Source organism: Rutidosis leptorrhynchoides, chromosome 4 (genome assembly GCF_046630445.1).
Source record: "Rutidosis leptorrhynchoides isolate AG116_Rl617_1_P2 chromosome 4, CSIRO_AGI_Rlap_v1, whole genome shotgun sequence".
Classification (NCBI taxonomy): domain Eukaryota; kingdom Viridiplantae; phylum Streptophyta; class Magnoliopsida; order Asterales; family Asteraceae; genus Rutidosis; species Rutidosis leptorrhynchoides.
The window spans coordinates 433,579,975-433,595,643 of record NC_092336.1 but is presented as its reverse complement, the minus strand read 5'-3'; the positions used below and the strand labels follow the sequence as shown (position 1 = coordinate 433,595,643).

Below are 15,669 nucleotides of genomic sequence, written 5' to 3'. Positions count from 1 at the left end.
TCTAATATTTTTGGGATGAGAATACATGCAGGTTTTATAAATGATTTACAAAATAGACACAAGTACGTGAAACTACATTCTATGGTTGAATTATCAAAATCGAATATGCCCCTTTTTATTAAGTCTGGTAATCTAAGAATTAGGGAACAGACACCCTAATTGACGCGAATCCTAAAGATAGATCAATCGGGCCCAACAAGCCCCATCCAAAGTACCGGATGCTTTAGTACTTCGAAATTTATATCATATCCGAAGGGTGTCCCGGAATGATGGGGATATTCTTATATATGCATCTTGTTAATGTCGGTTACCAGGTGTTCACCATATGAATGATTTTTATCTCTATGTATGGGATGTGTATTGAAATATGAAATCTTGTGGTCTATTATTATGATTTGATGTATATAGGTTAAACCTATAACTCACCAACATTTTTGTTGACGTTTTAAGCATGTTTATTCTCAGGTGATTATTAAGAGCTTCCGCTGTCGCATACTTAAATAAGGACGAGATTTGGAGTCCATGCTTGTATGATATTGTGTAAAAACTGCATTCAAGAAACTTATTTTGTTGTAACATATTTGTATTGTAAATCATTATGTAATGGTCGTGTGTAAACAGGATATTTTAGATTATCATTATTTGATAATCTACGTAAAGCTTTTTAAAACCTTTATCTATGAAATAAAGGTTATGGTTTGTTTTAAAAATGAATGCAGTCTTTGAAAAACGTCTCATATAGAGGTCAAAACCTCGCAACGAAATCAATTAATATGGAACGTTTTTAATCAATAAGAACGGGACATTTCAGTAAGATCATATCAATTGGGTGACTGGGTCTATTTAAAGCTGCAACCATATAGGCAATCATCTCTTAGGAAGGCTAAATATCACAAATTGACACCAAAGTATTATGGACCTTTTTTGATCATAGAGCGTGTGGGTGCTGTAGCATACAAGTTGGAGTTGCCTACTGCTGCCCAGATTCATTCCACTTTTCATGTCTCACAATTGAAGTTACACAAAGGACCTATTCCTACTGCAATGGGCACATTACCAAAGGTGGATATGGAGGGGTTAATTGCAGTTGCTCCACTGAAGGTGTTGGATCGAAAGGTAGTGAAACAGGACAATCGAGTTGTTGTTTATGTGTTAATTCAATGGTAACTGGGTGATACGGATGATGCTACTTGGGAGCTGGGTGAAGATATCATGGCTCGTTTTCTAGATTTTGATTTCCAGTGATCCATTCTTGAGGTCAAGAATGTTTTGAAGAAGAAGGGATTGTTATAGTTAAAATGCAGCAGCACGTGCAAGTCACATGGGGCATTTTGGATATAACAATTGGTTTGACCTTTCAAGCAAGTCAACAGATTGGAGGGAAATTAGTTAGTTGTTAGTTGTTACAATTGGTCGTTCATGTATATAGGCGATGCATTGTTAGATAGTTAGGTGTGATTTTCTGTTGTCAATTTCCTTTCTCGTTTCTCTAATTGTAAAATTCCCAAATTGGGGCAAATTCAATATAAACCCTAATTGCAGCAATTCTCGGAATCTGTTTCTTAATTCACGATTCCCAGGTTACTGCAAGTATTTTTCACGATCCTTGATTCTGAAAATACATAATAAATTGGTATCAGAGCATAATCCTGCGACTAATTGCACGATTTCTTTTTTTAATTCGAAGATGGTGGCGAGTACATGAAGTACGGAAGACATCAACATGTTCGAGCAATTGAAGACAGCGATGGCTGAAATTAGTAAAACAATGGCGGAAATGAGTTCACAAATAAGCAACAACAACACAAGAATCAATGGATTCTTGACTCAACAACAATATCTGACCGATGAGTTACAGAGAGTCAAGAATGGCGAGGGATCAAGTTACAGGGGAGCACAGATTACCAGATTGACTAAGCTTGATTTCCCAAAGTTTGATGGCACTGAGGTGAAGGATTGGTTGTATAGGTGTAACCAATTCTTTGAAGTTGATAAGGTTGATGAAGAAGAGAAGGTTCGTATAGCTTCAATCCACCTACAGAAGAGGGCTCTCACCTGGCATCAGCAATTCATTAAACAAAATGGTGAAAATGTTGATTGGGATTACTATCAAGAATCTATTTACAAGCGTTTCAGTTTGAGTATTGAAGATCCATTGGGTGAACTCAAGAATCTTAGGCATGTGGGTATGGTGCAGACATATAATGATGATTTTGAAGCCTTGCTTAATAAGGTTGATGTGAGTGAAAAGCAGGCTATTAGCTTGTATGTGGCAGGGTTACAGAAAGAAATAGAGATGCCTGTGAGAATGTTCAGGCCAAGATCTTTGGAGGATGCCATGTGTCTGGCTAAGATGCAGGAAGAAACATTGGCTGCAACAAAGAAAAGGTATAATCCTGTGTTACCTACTCCACGCAATGCTACTTTTGGTAATAAGGTTGGGAATGGTAGTGTTACTAGTTCAAGAGTTGGTACACCAAGTAGCCACTCTTCTACTTTAGCTTTAACTACAACACCCTATAATACTGCACAGAAAAGTAGTTTTACAACCAGCAATAGAAGGCAACTGACTCAAAAAGAGTTGGATGAAGAAAGGGCTAAGCACTTATGTTTTTACTGTAATGATAAGTATGTTCCTGGACATAAGTGTAGTGGGCAACTTTATTCACTAGAAGTGTTGGGTAGAAGTGAAGAAGAAAGCTTTGATTCAGATGTGTGTATAGAAGATGCAGGAATCAATGAAGATGACCTCATAGACATAGATACACCAGTGATTTCCCTGAATGCACTCACTGGTAATCCTTTGTTGTCATTAAACACTATGAATGGTACATCTAATTACCAAACCATGAAGGTGATTGGGCATATTCAGGGTCAAATATTGAACATATTGATTGACTCTGGTAGTACCCACAATTTTTTGGATATAGCAGTTGCTAAACAGTTGGGCTGCACACTCAAATCCATTAACCCCATGTTAGTTTTTGTACCTGGTGGGAACAAGCTCATGAGCAGTTATGAATGTGAAAAGCTAACATGGCAGATTTGTGGTCAACCATTCACAAGTGATATGGTTTTAATTCCCCTGGGTGGTAGTGAGATAGTGTTGGGAATTCAATGGTTGAAAACACTAGGGGATATTGTATGGAACTTTGAAGATTTGAAGATGTCATTTCATTATAGGGGAAGGAAGATAGAGTTAAGAGGGAAACAAAGAAATGCATCTAAGTCTCACTTAAACAAGGGTCAATTCAAGTCAACTGCTCAATTAAATTCTATGCAGTTGTGTGTTTATCCAGCTGAATTGTGGAGTATGGATATGACTGGTGGTATACAAGATAATCATGATGAAGAACTCAAGTGGTTATTAGACAAATATAAGGCTGTGTTTGCTGTACCAACTCAATTACCTCCACAAAGAGCTTTTGACCACAAAATACCACTAAAGCCTGGTACTCAACCTATTAACCTAAGGCCTTATAGGCATCCAGCAAGTCAAAAGGATGCAATTGAAGAAATGGTGAAAGAGTTAATGGACTCTGGAGTGATAAGAACAAGTCAAAGTCCATATTCCTCCCCAATTATTATGGTCAAGAAGAAGGATGGGTCTTGGCGTATGTGTGTGGATTATAGAGAGCTTAATAAGTGCACTATCAAAGATAAGTTCCCGATACCATTGATAGAGGAGTTGATAGATGAGTTGGGTGGATCAACTGTGTTCTCAAAACTGGATCTTAGATCTGGTTACCATCAGATTAGGATGAGTGAAGGAGATATTGAAAAGACTGCCTTTAGAACTCATGATGGCCACTATGAATTTTTGGTGATGCCCTTTGGTCTTACAATTGCTCCTTCAACCTTTCAAGCCCTCATGAATAATGTGTTCAAGCCATTTCTGAGGAAGTTTACCTTAGTCTTCTTTGATGATATTTTAGTCTATAGTCCAAATTTGCAGTCACATTTAGAACACTTGGAGATGGTGTTAACAGTTATGCAGCATCATCAGTTGTATGCAAAGATGTCAAAATGTGTGTTCTGCACTTCCAAAGTTGAATATTTGGGCCATGTGATTTCAGATAAAGGTGTAGCCACAGATCCAGGCAAGATAGCAGCCATGGCTAATTGGCCTATTCCAACCAATTTGAAACAATTAAGAGGATTTTTGGGGTTAACTGGGTATTACAGAAGATTTATTCAAAGCTATGCTAGTGTAAGTCAACCACTAACCAGGTTATTAAAGAAGGATTCTTTTGTATGGGATGAAGAGGATGCTTTAGCATTTAATACCTTAAAGCAATTAATGCAACAGTCACCAGTTTTAGCTTTACCCAACTTCAACAAACCTTTTACTGTAGAAACAGATGCATCAGGTATAGGGATAGGGGCAGTGTTGCAGCAGGAGGGGCATCCTATAGCCTACTTAAGCAAGAATTTATCTGTGAGGCACCAATCTATGTCCACCTATGAAAAGGAGTTCCTAGCAGTTATTCTAGCCTTGGATAGGTGGAGGGGTTACTTATTGGATAGGCATTTCATAATAAAGACAGACCACCTAAGTCTTAAGTATCTAATGGATCAAAGGCTCTCAACGCCTACTCAAATGAAATGGTTACCCAAGCTCATGGGGTTTGACTATGAAATTGTGTACAAAAGTGGGAAAGACAATGCAGCAGCAGATGCTTTGTCTAGGGTACAGGGTTGTGGTGAGCTGTTTGCCATTCAAGCTGTTACTATACAGACTGATTTAGTTGACCAAGTCAAGGAAAGTGTGAAGGCTGATGTGGACCTGCAATTATTCATTAAGCAATTGCAGGAAGGTACAGTTACTTTTAAACATTACTCTTTAAAGGAGGGTATGCTGTACAGGAAGGGTAAGGTGGTAGTGGGGCAAAATAGTAACTTGAGGTCACAACTACTGCAATACTTCCATGCTGATTCAATTGGGGGGCATTCTGGAGTGGTTACCTCCACTAAAAGAATTGTAACTTGTTTTTATTGGAGGAAAATGAGGAAACATATGAGACAGTTTATTGCAATGTGCTCTATATGTCAGAAGAATAAAGCTGATCTGTCTAAATCACCTGGATTGTTGCAACCATTACCAATACCTACTCAGATTTGGACTGAAATCTCTATGGACTTCATTGAAGGGTTACCATTGTCTTATGGTAAGTCAGTCATTTTGGTAGTGGTGGATAGACTTAGTAAATATGGGCATTTTATCCCCTTAGCTCATCCATTCACAGCTGCTCAAGTTGCAACAACCTTCTTAGATAACATTTACAAATTGCATGGGCTACCAAAGATCATTGTTAGTGATAGAGACAAGGTGTTTACAAGTGTTTTTTGGAGAGAATTATTCAAGCTATTGCATGTAGGGCTGCACATGTCAACTGCATACCACCCACAAACAGATGGGCAGACTGAAGTAGTTAATAAAAGTGTAGAGTGTTTCCTAAGATGCATGACTGGTGATAAACCCAAAGAATGGGTTAAATGGATAGCTCTAGCAGAATATTGGTATAATACTAGTGAACATTCCACAATTCAAACTACTCCTTTTGAAGTGGTGTATGGGCAACCACCTGCCACACCCTTTAGTTATGCAGTGGGAACCAGCAGAGTGGAAGCAGTTGATAGAACATTGAGTGCCAGGGAAGAGGTCATCAAGTTGTTGCAATATCACATACAAAGGGCTCAGAAACGAATGAAGCATTATGCTGATCTCAAACGTTCAGAAAGAGAGTTTGTAGTGGGTGACTGGGTCTATTTAAAGCTGCAACCATATAGGCAATCATCTCTTAGGAAGGCTAAATATCACAAATTGACACCAAAGTATTATGGACCTTTTTTGATCATAGAGCGTGTGGGTGCTGTAGCATACAAGTTGGAGTTGCCTACTGCTGCTCAGATTCATTCCACTTTTCATGTCTCACAATTGAAGTTACACAAAGGACCTATTCCTACTGCAATGGGCACATTACCAAAGGTGGATATGGAGGGGTTAATTGCAGTTACTCCACTGAAGGTGTTGGATCGAAAGGTAGTGAAACAGGACAATCGAGTTGTTGTTTATGTGTTAATTCAATGGCAACTGGGTGATACGGATGATGCTACTTGGGAGCTGGGTGAAGATATCATGGCTCGTTTTCCAGATTTTGATTTTCAGTGATCCATTCTTGAGGTCAAGAATGTTTTGAAGAAGAAGGGATTGTTATAGTTAAAATGCAGCAGCACGTGCAAGTCACATGGAGCATTTTGGATATAACAATTGGTTTGACCGTTCAAGCAAGTCAACAGATTGGAGGGAAATTAGTTAGTTGTTAGTTGTTACAATTGGTCGTTCATGTATATAGGCGATGCATTGTTAGATAGTTAGGTGTGATTTTCTGTTGTCAATTTCCTTTCTCGTTTCTCTAATTGTAAAATTCCCAAATTGGGGCAAATTCAATATAAACCCTAATTGCAGCAATTCTCAGAATCTGTTTCTTAATTCACGATTCCCAGGTTACTGCAAGTATTTTTCACGATCCTTGATTCTGAAAATACATAACAGCCCGTATCCACGGATATTCGCGGGTTACGGGTTTATCAGTTGGTCTTATTCATGAAGTATATGTTAATTAAAGTATTCAGAAATAAATATCATTACGTAATTTAAAGTGTCATGAAAAACATCATCCAATCATATACTCATGTATATACTAAAATGAGAAAATATATATTAATTATACTTTTTTGCTAATTATATCTAAAGCTACAATGTTCAAAATCAACAATCAAAATTTATTTGCTAAAATAATTATACACTAGGTTGACGAATTGCTAAAGTGATATGTAAAAATTAGATTTATTAAGATAATCTAATAAACGAAGCAAACAAACATGCTTTGATTATATAATAAATGTAATGTGTAGTTGTGAGAGACTCTAGTTACTAAATGATACGGAGTATGAAGAATGTAGAAACTTATATGGAGTAAATTATTATCTATTGGCCATTTATTCAAGGTGGTGATATCCACACCCATTTACGAGGGGTATATTAGTGAATTATTCAAAACATGTATTACGGATTTTCGGATCGAATTTTACCCGTGAGGGATTTATTAAATCAATCGTCCATGTGCGGTTAAATTTTTTTGATTTTATCCGTCCATCACAAGCTACTTCCGATGTAGATTTTTTTAGATCACCATCCCTAGTAGAATTAAGTCGCCACAAAATGATAAACACTTCTGTAGTTCTGTTTTCATTTGATTTGATAAAATAAAAGTAAATAAAAATAACACGGAGTAATTCTCATCATCTTCATCATCGACCATCGACCATTAAAATTAAAAAAAAAAAAAAAAAAAAAACTCTAAAAAAATCCCAAATTTACATTTCCAAATTCCGTGCTTCGATTTAAATTCTAACACGGAATTTGGAATACTAAGAATAAATCCCTTTTTTTCTTGTAAGCTTCGATCAAGAACCACTTTCTTGACCTGTTCAAAATCTCTAAAAAAAATTTAAATTCTTTTTTTTTTTTTTTTTGCATTAATGGAGATCAATAAAGCAATTCAAGGAAGCAATGATCTGAGGATGAAAACCAAATATAATAATGCTATCAACGTTATTCAAAGAGCTCTTGCTCTTTATCCGTAAGTTTTTCATTTTCATTTTTTATTTTGGTCTTTCTATTTGTATATTGCTGATTTAGGGTTTGATTTTTTTGAAACTGATATGGGTTTTGTAGAAATTTAAGAATTTGACTATGTGCAATTGAATATTTCAATCTTCTTTAATTTGTTTGTATTTTAATTTGATTAATATGGTATGCAAGATTATAGTTTTTTTTTTTATTTGGTTATCTGTATCTAGTCTAGTTTATATAGTTACATGTTATGATCATTGTGATATATGATATTGATATTGATGATAATGTATATGATTTTTTGCATATTTTTGCTTGTAAAGTAAAGAATTAAGACTACATAAAGCTAGTTGACTTAGTTTAGTGATTGTATAAGTTATTATATATTTTTTGTATACTTGCGTACAGTTTTAAGCGATTAAATGGTGTCATTTAATCAGAATTCCTCTTAGACATATGGTGTCAAAATACCAAGGTTGAAGAAATCGTTTCTCGGGGAGAACTCGACAGATACTTTTGAAGGAGTTCTCGGCAACTCGGGGAGTTCTCCCGGAGAACTAGAATAATGTTGACTAACGTTGACTTTTAATATATAAATAATAAAATTTCAAATATATGGTATTAAGTGTATATATTTAATGAAAAAATTAAATAAACTAAAATAGAGAGTTAAAAGTGTATATTTAAATAGAGTAGAGAGTTAGTTTCGTAAGTTCAAGGGGTTAAAAGTTAAATTCGAATAAAAACCGTAGCTCTCAGTTGACCGAGTTTATCCCCAATTTTCTGATTTGTCAACCGATTTTCCGATTTTTAACGACTATTTCCGATTTATTGGCCCTTGACCGAGTTGACTCAGCTGTTGTCCGATTTGTTGGCCGAGTCTGGGCCCGAGAACTCGGCAGCCATTTGAAACTCCCCGAGTTCACGAATGAGTTGTCCGATTTCTGCAACACTGCGAGATACATGTAGCTCCGAATAATGTTAAAAGTTTCTGTTAAAATATGAATTATCAGATGGACTTGAAAATTGTTAAATTTGTATTAATATTAATATTAAACATACTGTATACTGTATGAGATTCTTAGTGTATTGATTGTTTATTATCTTAGAAAGCGGAAGATGATAACAAGAGTCTTAATTAAGGATGGTTTCTATGCATCAGTGATGGTACATCCAAACGTTAAATTATAACAATCTATTGCATAAAAAACCATCACTAGGACGAATATTTAGTGGTGGCCAGGGATGGGTTGGAAACAGCCAGGGAGTAATCCTGTTGGGCTGTGTACATCAGAGTATGGGGTCGGACTACTCGCCCTCCCAGGTAGCCCGAATAGGGAAAATCTTCTACCTTTTACCTTTTATCTATTGCATAAAAGACATTTTTTTTACACAGCTCCTTTAGGGTGTCCTTATCATTATTCAAAAATTATAATGCAATTATATCAGTTTTGCAAATCTAATATGACATTTCTTGATATCATTCCATTTATCAGTATTGAAGAGGTTGCATTTAGCTTTAATGGAGGGAAGGATTCAACTGTAAGTTTGTATATTTCAATTCGATTGTAATATCTCATCAGTATATTTGTTTAATAATTGATTAATTTCTAACAATTAGCTCTGATTATAGGTTTTGTTACACCTTCTTAGGGCCGGATATTATTTGCATTCAATGAATTGTCAACAGTCAAATGGGGATGTATCGAATCATACATCCGCGTTTCCAATAAGAACAATATATTTTGAAAGCCCTTCTGCATTCCCTGAAATCAATTCATTTACTTATGAAACGGCCTCGTAGTAAGATATTAAGTTTAATCAATAATTTTTTTCTTTGAACTTTTAGCATTTGATTACTAACATGAATTTTTATTCAGTTATGGTGTGCAATTAGATATCATTCGCCAAGATTTCAAGTCTGGTTTGGAGGCGTTGCTAAAGACTAAACCAACCAGAGCTATTTTCCTCGGTGTTCGATTCGGCGATCCTACTGCTGTAAGGAAATTATTGTCAAAATTTTTCAAAAATTATAGTTTTATAATTAAGTAAAAGAAATGTAAAATATTTTTATTTTATTTTTTACTTTTTGTGCAGGTGGGTCAAGAACAGTTTTCTCCAAGTTCACCTGGATGGCCACCTTTCATGAGGGTTAATCCATTCTTGGACTGGTCATACAGGTAACCGTCACAAATAACGGAAACAAAATACAAATTATGAGAATAATGTACAAGTAATAAATATATATAAATTAATTTTCGAAATATTCATTTGGCAGAGACGTTTGGGCGTTTCTTTTGACTTGCAAGGTTCAGTACTGCAGTCTCTATGACCAAGGGTAGTTCACCATCCTCATAGTTACCATGCATTTTTACCGAATTACGTCACAAAAACTTGAAATATCTTGTATTAATTAACTTTTCGTTTTTTATTTTTACAGATATACGTCAATAGGGAGTGTTAATGACACAACTCCAAATGCGTTATTATCCGTCAACGATTCTACAGGTGGAAAGGAAAAATTTAAACCTGCGTATATGCTTACAGATGGAAGATTAGAACGAGCTGGCAGAGCGAAAAAGTCGTTTCATCCGAATGATGTCAGCAATGGTCTGAAAAGCGTTGAATCACGTCGAAATGGCGTTCTAACGGCCTCCATAGTTTACGTTGGTGATGAATTTCTGTAAGTCCTTATTCTGGTTTTTGTATCAAATCCACTTTCGTGTACCTTTTTTGCATTTTATATTATTTCTCATGTTTATAATTTGTTACATAGCTCAGCTCTGGATTTGTTGAAGACAAATTAGGACCGTTCTTGTGTAAGAAGCTTCGTTCAATCGGTTGGACGGTCTCGCACATTGCTATTGTACAAAGTGACGTAAGTTAATTAATGTAAACGTTAACTAATTTTGATTAATTTAATGACAGAAGTTATTGGTTAATGATGTCACTTTGTTTATTTTCTTTAGATAGACTCTGTGTCTGATGAAGTTGAAAAGCGAAAGTCTATTAATGACCTGGTATGTCATTACGCCGTTATATATTTGTTATTTTATATTTGATACTATTTGCATTTACGGTTGATTAATACAGGTGTTTGTATATGGAGGAGTTGGTCCGTTACATTCTGACGTTTCCATTGCGGCAGTTGCTAAAGCGTTGCGTGTTCGTTTGGTGAGTTGTATATGATCATGTCTCAATTGCTTTTGATGTTTATTTCATAGCGTTATATTCATGACAAAATAAAGTTTTTCATGACTTTTAATTCGGGATTTCCTATGACAGGTTCCAAATGAAGCGTTCAAAGAACAACTTCTGCACCTATACGGAGAAAAAGGCACCGGGGAAGTTAACGAGGTAACTGAATGCCAAACTTAGAGCATTACAAGAATTAAATAGTGGCCTAAACTAAATAATATCAACATATTTTTTAAAAGATAAAATTACACGGGGGGTCCCTGTGGTATGTTCAAAACTACAACCGGAGTCCAAAAGAATTATTTTGACTTGGGGGGTCACTGTGGTATGCATTTGTTTCATGGGGAGTCCAATTGAGTAATAGTCCGTGATATCTAACGGAAGAGCTCTGCACATGACTTGCACATGAGGGTACATTGGTCTTTATTACTTTTCTTTTCTCATTTAATGACCTTTTTCTCAACAAAACCTCTAAAATTAAAAATACTGTAAATGAAAACTCTAATTTTCTATTAATTATATACTATAACAGTTGAAACATAAAACCCTCAAGTTATATCATATCTCTCACCATCTTCAGTCATCTTACCAAAATCACAACATTTTGTGGTCATAGTTTTGCAGTGATGATTCCATCTTCATCCTTTACCCCAACATTTTTTAAAAGAAAATCTTGTCAAACATTTTTTTCATCAATGGTAACAGCAAGTGATTTCATCTTAGAGAATTTATTTCAGATTTATGAACCAACGTTCAACCACCTCTAAATTATGTATCTGCTTCAACAATCTATCTTCAGTTATAGCATTAACAAACTGAATACACCTGAAGGGGACGGGGAATTCAAATCAAATTGGTTATTCACTAAAAATGTATCTTCAGTTGAACTATGAGCAGCAAACACACCTTTTCTTCCAAAAATTAGATTTAAGATTATTCATACACACACCAACACACCTTTTCATCCCACATTATTAAATCGTTAACCAACAATCCAGTTCAATTGAAATTATACCCGTATTCATCATCACCATGATTTCCTTCTGAAACTCATAACACATTCAAGATAATCAAAAATCAAGAACACCTATTGAAACCCACAACAAAATAAAGATCAAATTTTTTCTTACTTGGAGACGGAATCGAATGGGAAGAAATCGATTTCACCTTTTTGATTTACTAGTATGTCTTCTTTTCTTAGCCTTGTTAATTTTGTGGCCTTAATATTATTAATATTATTAGCACCAACCAGTTCATCATAATAAATCAAATCTTTATCTCTTGTTCAATTCGCCTCCTAGATCTACGGCCTAATCTCGGTGAACCCACTTTAGAAAATCGGTTCTTGCACCGCCAACGAGACTCGTATACGTTCGAGATCTATTTACCAATATTGTGGGTTCTCGATTTCTTAGCATGGAAATTCGAAAGCAGTAACATATCGTAGAGTGGAAAAAGCATTTTGGGGTTCTGACCAAACGGGATGCCGATTTGTTCCGGTTTCGAGAGTTGGATCGGGTGTATGGTGGATGTGAATTCATTGATTTTGCTCGAGTGAACAAAAAGAAAAATTGTTGGAATTTTATGTTGATTCAAAATTTTCGTTACTGATTTGGGATGACGATTTGTGGGTTTGTGGAGAAATAGTTTGATATAATGCTTTGATTTATGTCAGGATGTGAGGATGTGAAGAAATGATGTTCATATCCGAGATCTTGATTTTTTAATTTTTAATTTTATATTAAAGAAAGAGAATTAATAATGAATGAAATGAAAAGGGGAAGAAGAGATGAGCAATTACATTTTTACCCTCATGTGCACTGCACATGATGAATTTTAACGGACAAAATTAACGTCATTGAGCAAATGGACTCCCCATGAAATGAATGCATACCACAGTGACCCCTCAAGTCAAAAAAATTCTTTTGGACTCCGGTTGTGATTTTGAACATACCACAGGGACCCCCCGTGTAATTTTGTCTTTTTAAAAAGTACCGATGTGAGCATCCTAATTTTCTATCGCCCAAGTACTATTAAACTTTCTTGTTTTGTTCCAATATAAGGCATATATGTACGAAGGTAATCTTCACAAACTTCTTTTATCTAGTAACTAGAAAAAAATTGCGGAACGGGTCGGTCAATGGTCGTGGGTAGGGATGGCAATGGATCGGATATGGATCAGGTGATGCCATATCCATATCCATATCTATTTAGTTTTTGTTCATCCATGTCCATATCCATATCCATTTAGTTTCAGGTCATCCGTCCATATCCATATCCAGTGGATTAAGCGGGTTAATGGATATCCAATGGATATTAAAAAAATGTTATAATATTTTCTAATATGCGATTAAAACGAAAACCTAGTATATCAAAAATAAATATAACATGTCATTAAAAATTATATCCATAAAGATGTGTAATCTCCGTGGAAGATATAACACAATTTGTTAAATTTATTATCAGACATAAATTATAAATAAATAAATATGAAACTTTTAAGTTTATTTTGTTAGATATACATGTTATATTGTAATATATCATAGTTATTTCATTATAAGGTGTAAAATGTAAATCTAACGGTAAATGAGCTTGTAATAGTAAATATCTAAGCATATATCTATATTTATGTATTTGTGTACGTATTTCGGGTGGTAATGGATATATCCATGGATGAAACTTTTCATCCATGTCCATATCCATATCAATTTAAGTTCATCTATATCCGTATCCATATCCATTTAGGTTCATCCATATCCATCATGAAGCGGGTGGATCGGATGGATATCCACCGGATCGGGTGGTCATTGCCATCCCTAGTCGTGAGACCCGTTTAGGCGACGTAGATATGAGTAACAATATCCCCCCGTAGACTGAATAGGGAAAAACCTTATTTACAACAACAACAACAACAAAAAACTCAATACCACATAGTGGTGTATGAGGGAGGTGAGATGTAGACAATCCTTCCCCTATCCGAGAATAAAAACAAGTCATTTCTCCACCCAGAGTGAAAACACTCACAAAAGTAAGTAGAGAAAGTCATCACTCTCTCTATTTGACTGATAAGGAGATTGCTTCTGAGTGGACCTTCGGAAAGTAGGGATTTTTTTTTTTTAAGTAGAATAAAAATTGAACATAAAACTTTAAAAAATACAATTCAGACGCCATTAGAATGGTAAAAAAAACCATGAAAATGGTAGAATCAAATTTCCATGGGTTTCAAAGTCAGTTGGGAAATCAATCTAGGCTCTACGAGGCAGTCAATTCGCCAATAGGACGACGCTTAATGTTGCCTCAATTAATAGAGCTGAATGGCATTGGAAACAGAACTCGAAAAGCATGTCAGGTGGAAGTTCTTGCGCAAACAAAGAGCCAACCACCCTAACAAACCGAGCACCACTCATTGGAATAAAAGTAAGAATGTGTATCTGGTTAACAAAAAAGTAGGTTGCTGATATTGGTACTATGGGAAGTAGGTTGTTGATACATGGCTAAAACCCATTATACTTATAAATATAAACTTATATTATAAAGATATATTAGAACAGATTTAGGTTCTAAATACTGTTTAATCTAGTATGATCTAAATTGTTTATGTATATATTATCAGATGGCTCGGTTGCCTGAAGGTATTACACAACTGATACAACATGAAAAGCTTCACGTTCCATTGGTACGAAATGAAGGAAGCTACGCTTATTAAATGTATATATGTACTGTATTTACATTTATTATATGAAATGTTTTACTCCGTATTAATATTATTATAATGTTTTCATAGATCAAGTGTGAGAATGTAATCATGCTTACTGCTACAAATGTGGATGAGTTAGAACAACAGTGGGGTTCTTTGAGATCTAGTAAACTGTTACAACTAACAGAACCGTTTGTAACCAAACATGTGACGACTTCCCTCTCTGATGTAAACTTAAAATTACGACTTCGCTCTTAAACAATCGTATCTATATATGTTGACTGATATTTACTTACATAATGTGTATGACATTGACTTGAATCGTAGGTAGAAGTTGCTCAACCACTATCGAAGATTTGCATTGAATTTCCAGATATATACATCGGTAACTTCATTTTTTTTTCATTTCGCAGCATAATGTTGGTTTGTTATTCTTTATGATGATTTTTTAATATTCTTTTCATTTGTAAAAATGAAGGATGTTACCGCGAATCCAGAAGTGGGCCCCTCACAATAACTTTGGAAGGGAAGGTAAATAGTACTGTAGTATTTTAAGCCAGGACCTTCTAAAGTTTATATAATTTGAATAAGTTGATTGAATACGAACAACAGAAGTTATGTTATTTCATGTATTCGAACTGCAGGATGAAAAGATGGTAGAAGCAGCTATGGATGCAGTTTCGAGAACATTATCTTCTTGTTGAGGGTTTTTTTTCTATAGGTTTTTTTTTTTTTTAAATCTGAAAGCGGTCGAGATTATGCAGGCAGGAATGAAAGGATTTGTGTTTGAAGAAATGAAGATTTGGATTGTTGATGGAAAGATAGTTGGGAGAGAACAAGTGTATATGGATAAGTAACCAATATATCTGAATCTGAATTACTCATTTAAGATGGTTCCATTAATTTTGGGAAATTTGAACACCTGATTCATATTCATAAATATATAAATCTAATTACCAATTTTGATGAAATTATTGTAAATTGTTTATTCTGCATAAAATGTTGATAAGATGTGTAGAAAATAACTTTAAAAAGTTAATAATTTTTGTTTAAATAATCAATGATCGTTGATGGGTGATCACCTCATAATAAGATCATAAATTTTTACCCTTCTTTTTTCTAATTTTATATAAAT

General features: G+C 34.9%; 1 protein-coding gene across 3 annotated transcripts; it reads left to right on the top strand.

Moving 5' to 3' along the window:
• Positions 1–7,406: 7,406 nt before the first annotated feature.
• Positions 7,407–15,270, top strand: LOC139844306 (probable FAD synthase). 3 transcript variants are annotated; one of them, XM_071834528.1, is made up of 17 exons: positions 7,442–7,459; positions 7,552–7,646; positions 9,136–9,181; positions 9,273–9,442; positions 9,520–9,637; positions 9,737–9,819; positions 9,918–9,977; positions 10,080–10,322; positions 10,421–10,517; positions 10,609–10,659; positions 10,733–10,813; positions 10,925–10,996; positions 14,451–14,513; positions 14,622–14,762; positions 14,862–14,919; positions 15,013–15,065; positions 15,179–15,270. In XM_071834528.1, the coding sequence occupies exons 2-17, from the start codon at positions 7,588–7,590 to the stop codon at positions 15,236–15,238; spliced, it is 1,455 nt and encodes a 484-aa protein (XP_071690629.1). In that variant the 5' UTR covers positions 7,442–7,459; positions 7,552–7,587; the 3' UTR covers positions 15,239–15,270. The 3 variants fall into 3 exon arrangements, with proteins under 3 accessions (XP_071690630.1, XP_071690628.1, XP_071690629.1); XM_071834527.1 differs by having other exon boundaries at positions 7,410–7,646; XM_071834529.1 differs by lacking the exons at positions 14,862–14,919; positions 15,013–15,065; positions 15,179–15,270 and having other exon boundaries at positions 7,407–7,646; positions 14,451–14,545; positions 14,622–14,749.
• The last annotated feature ends 399 nt before the right edge of the window (positions 15,271–15,669 follow it).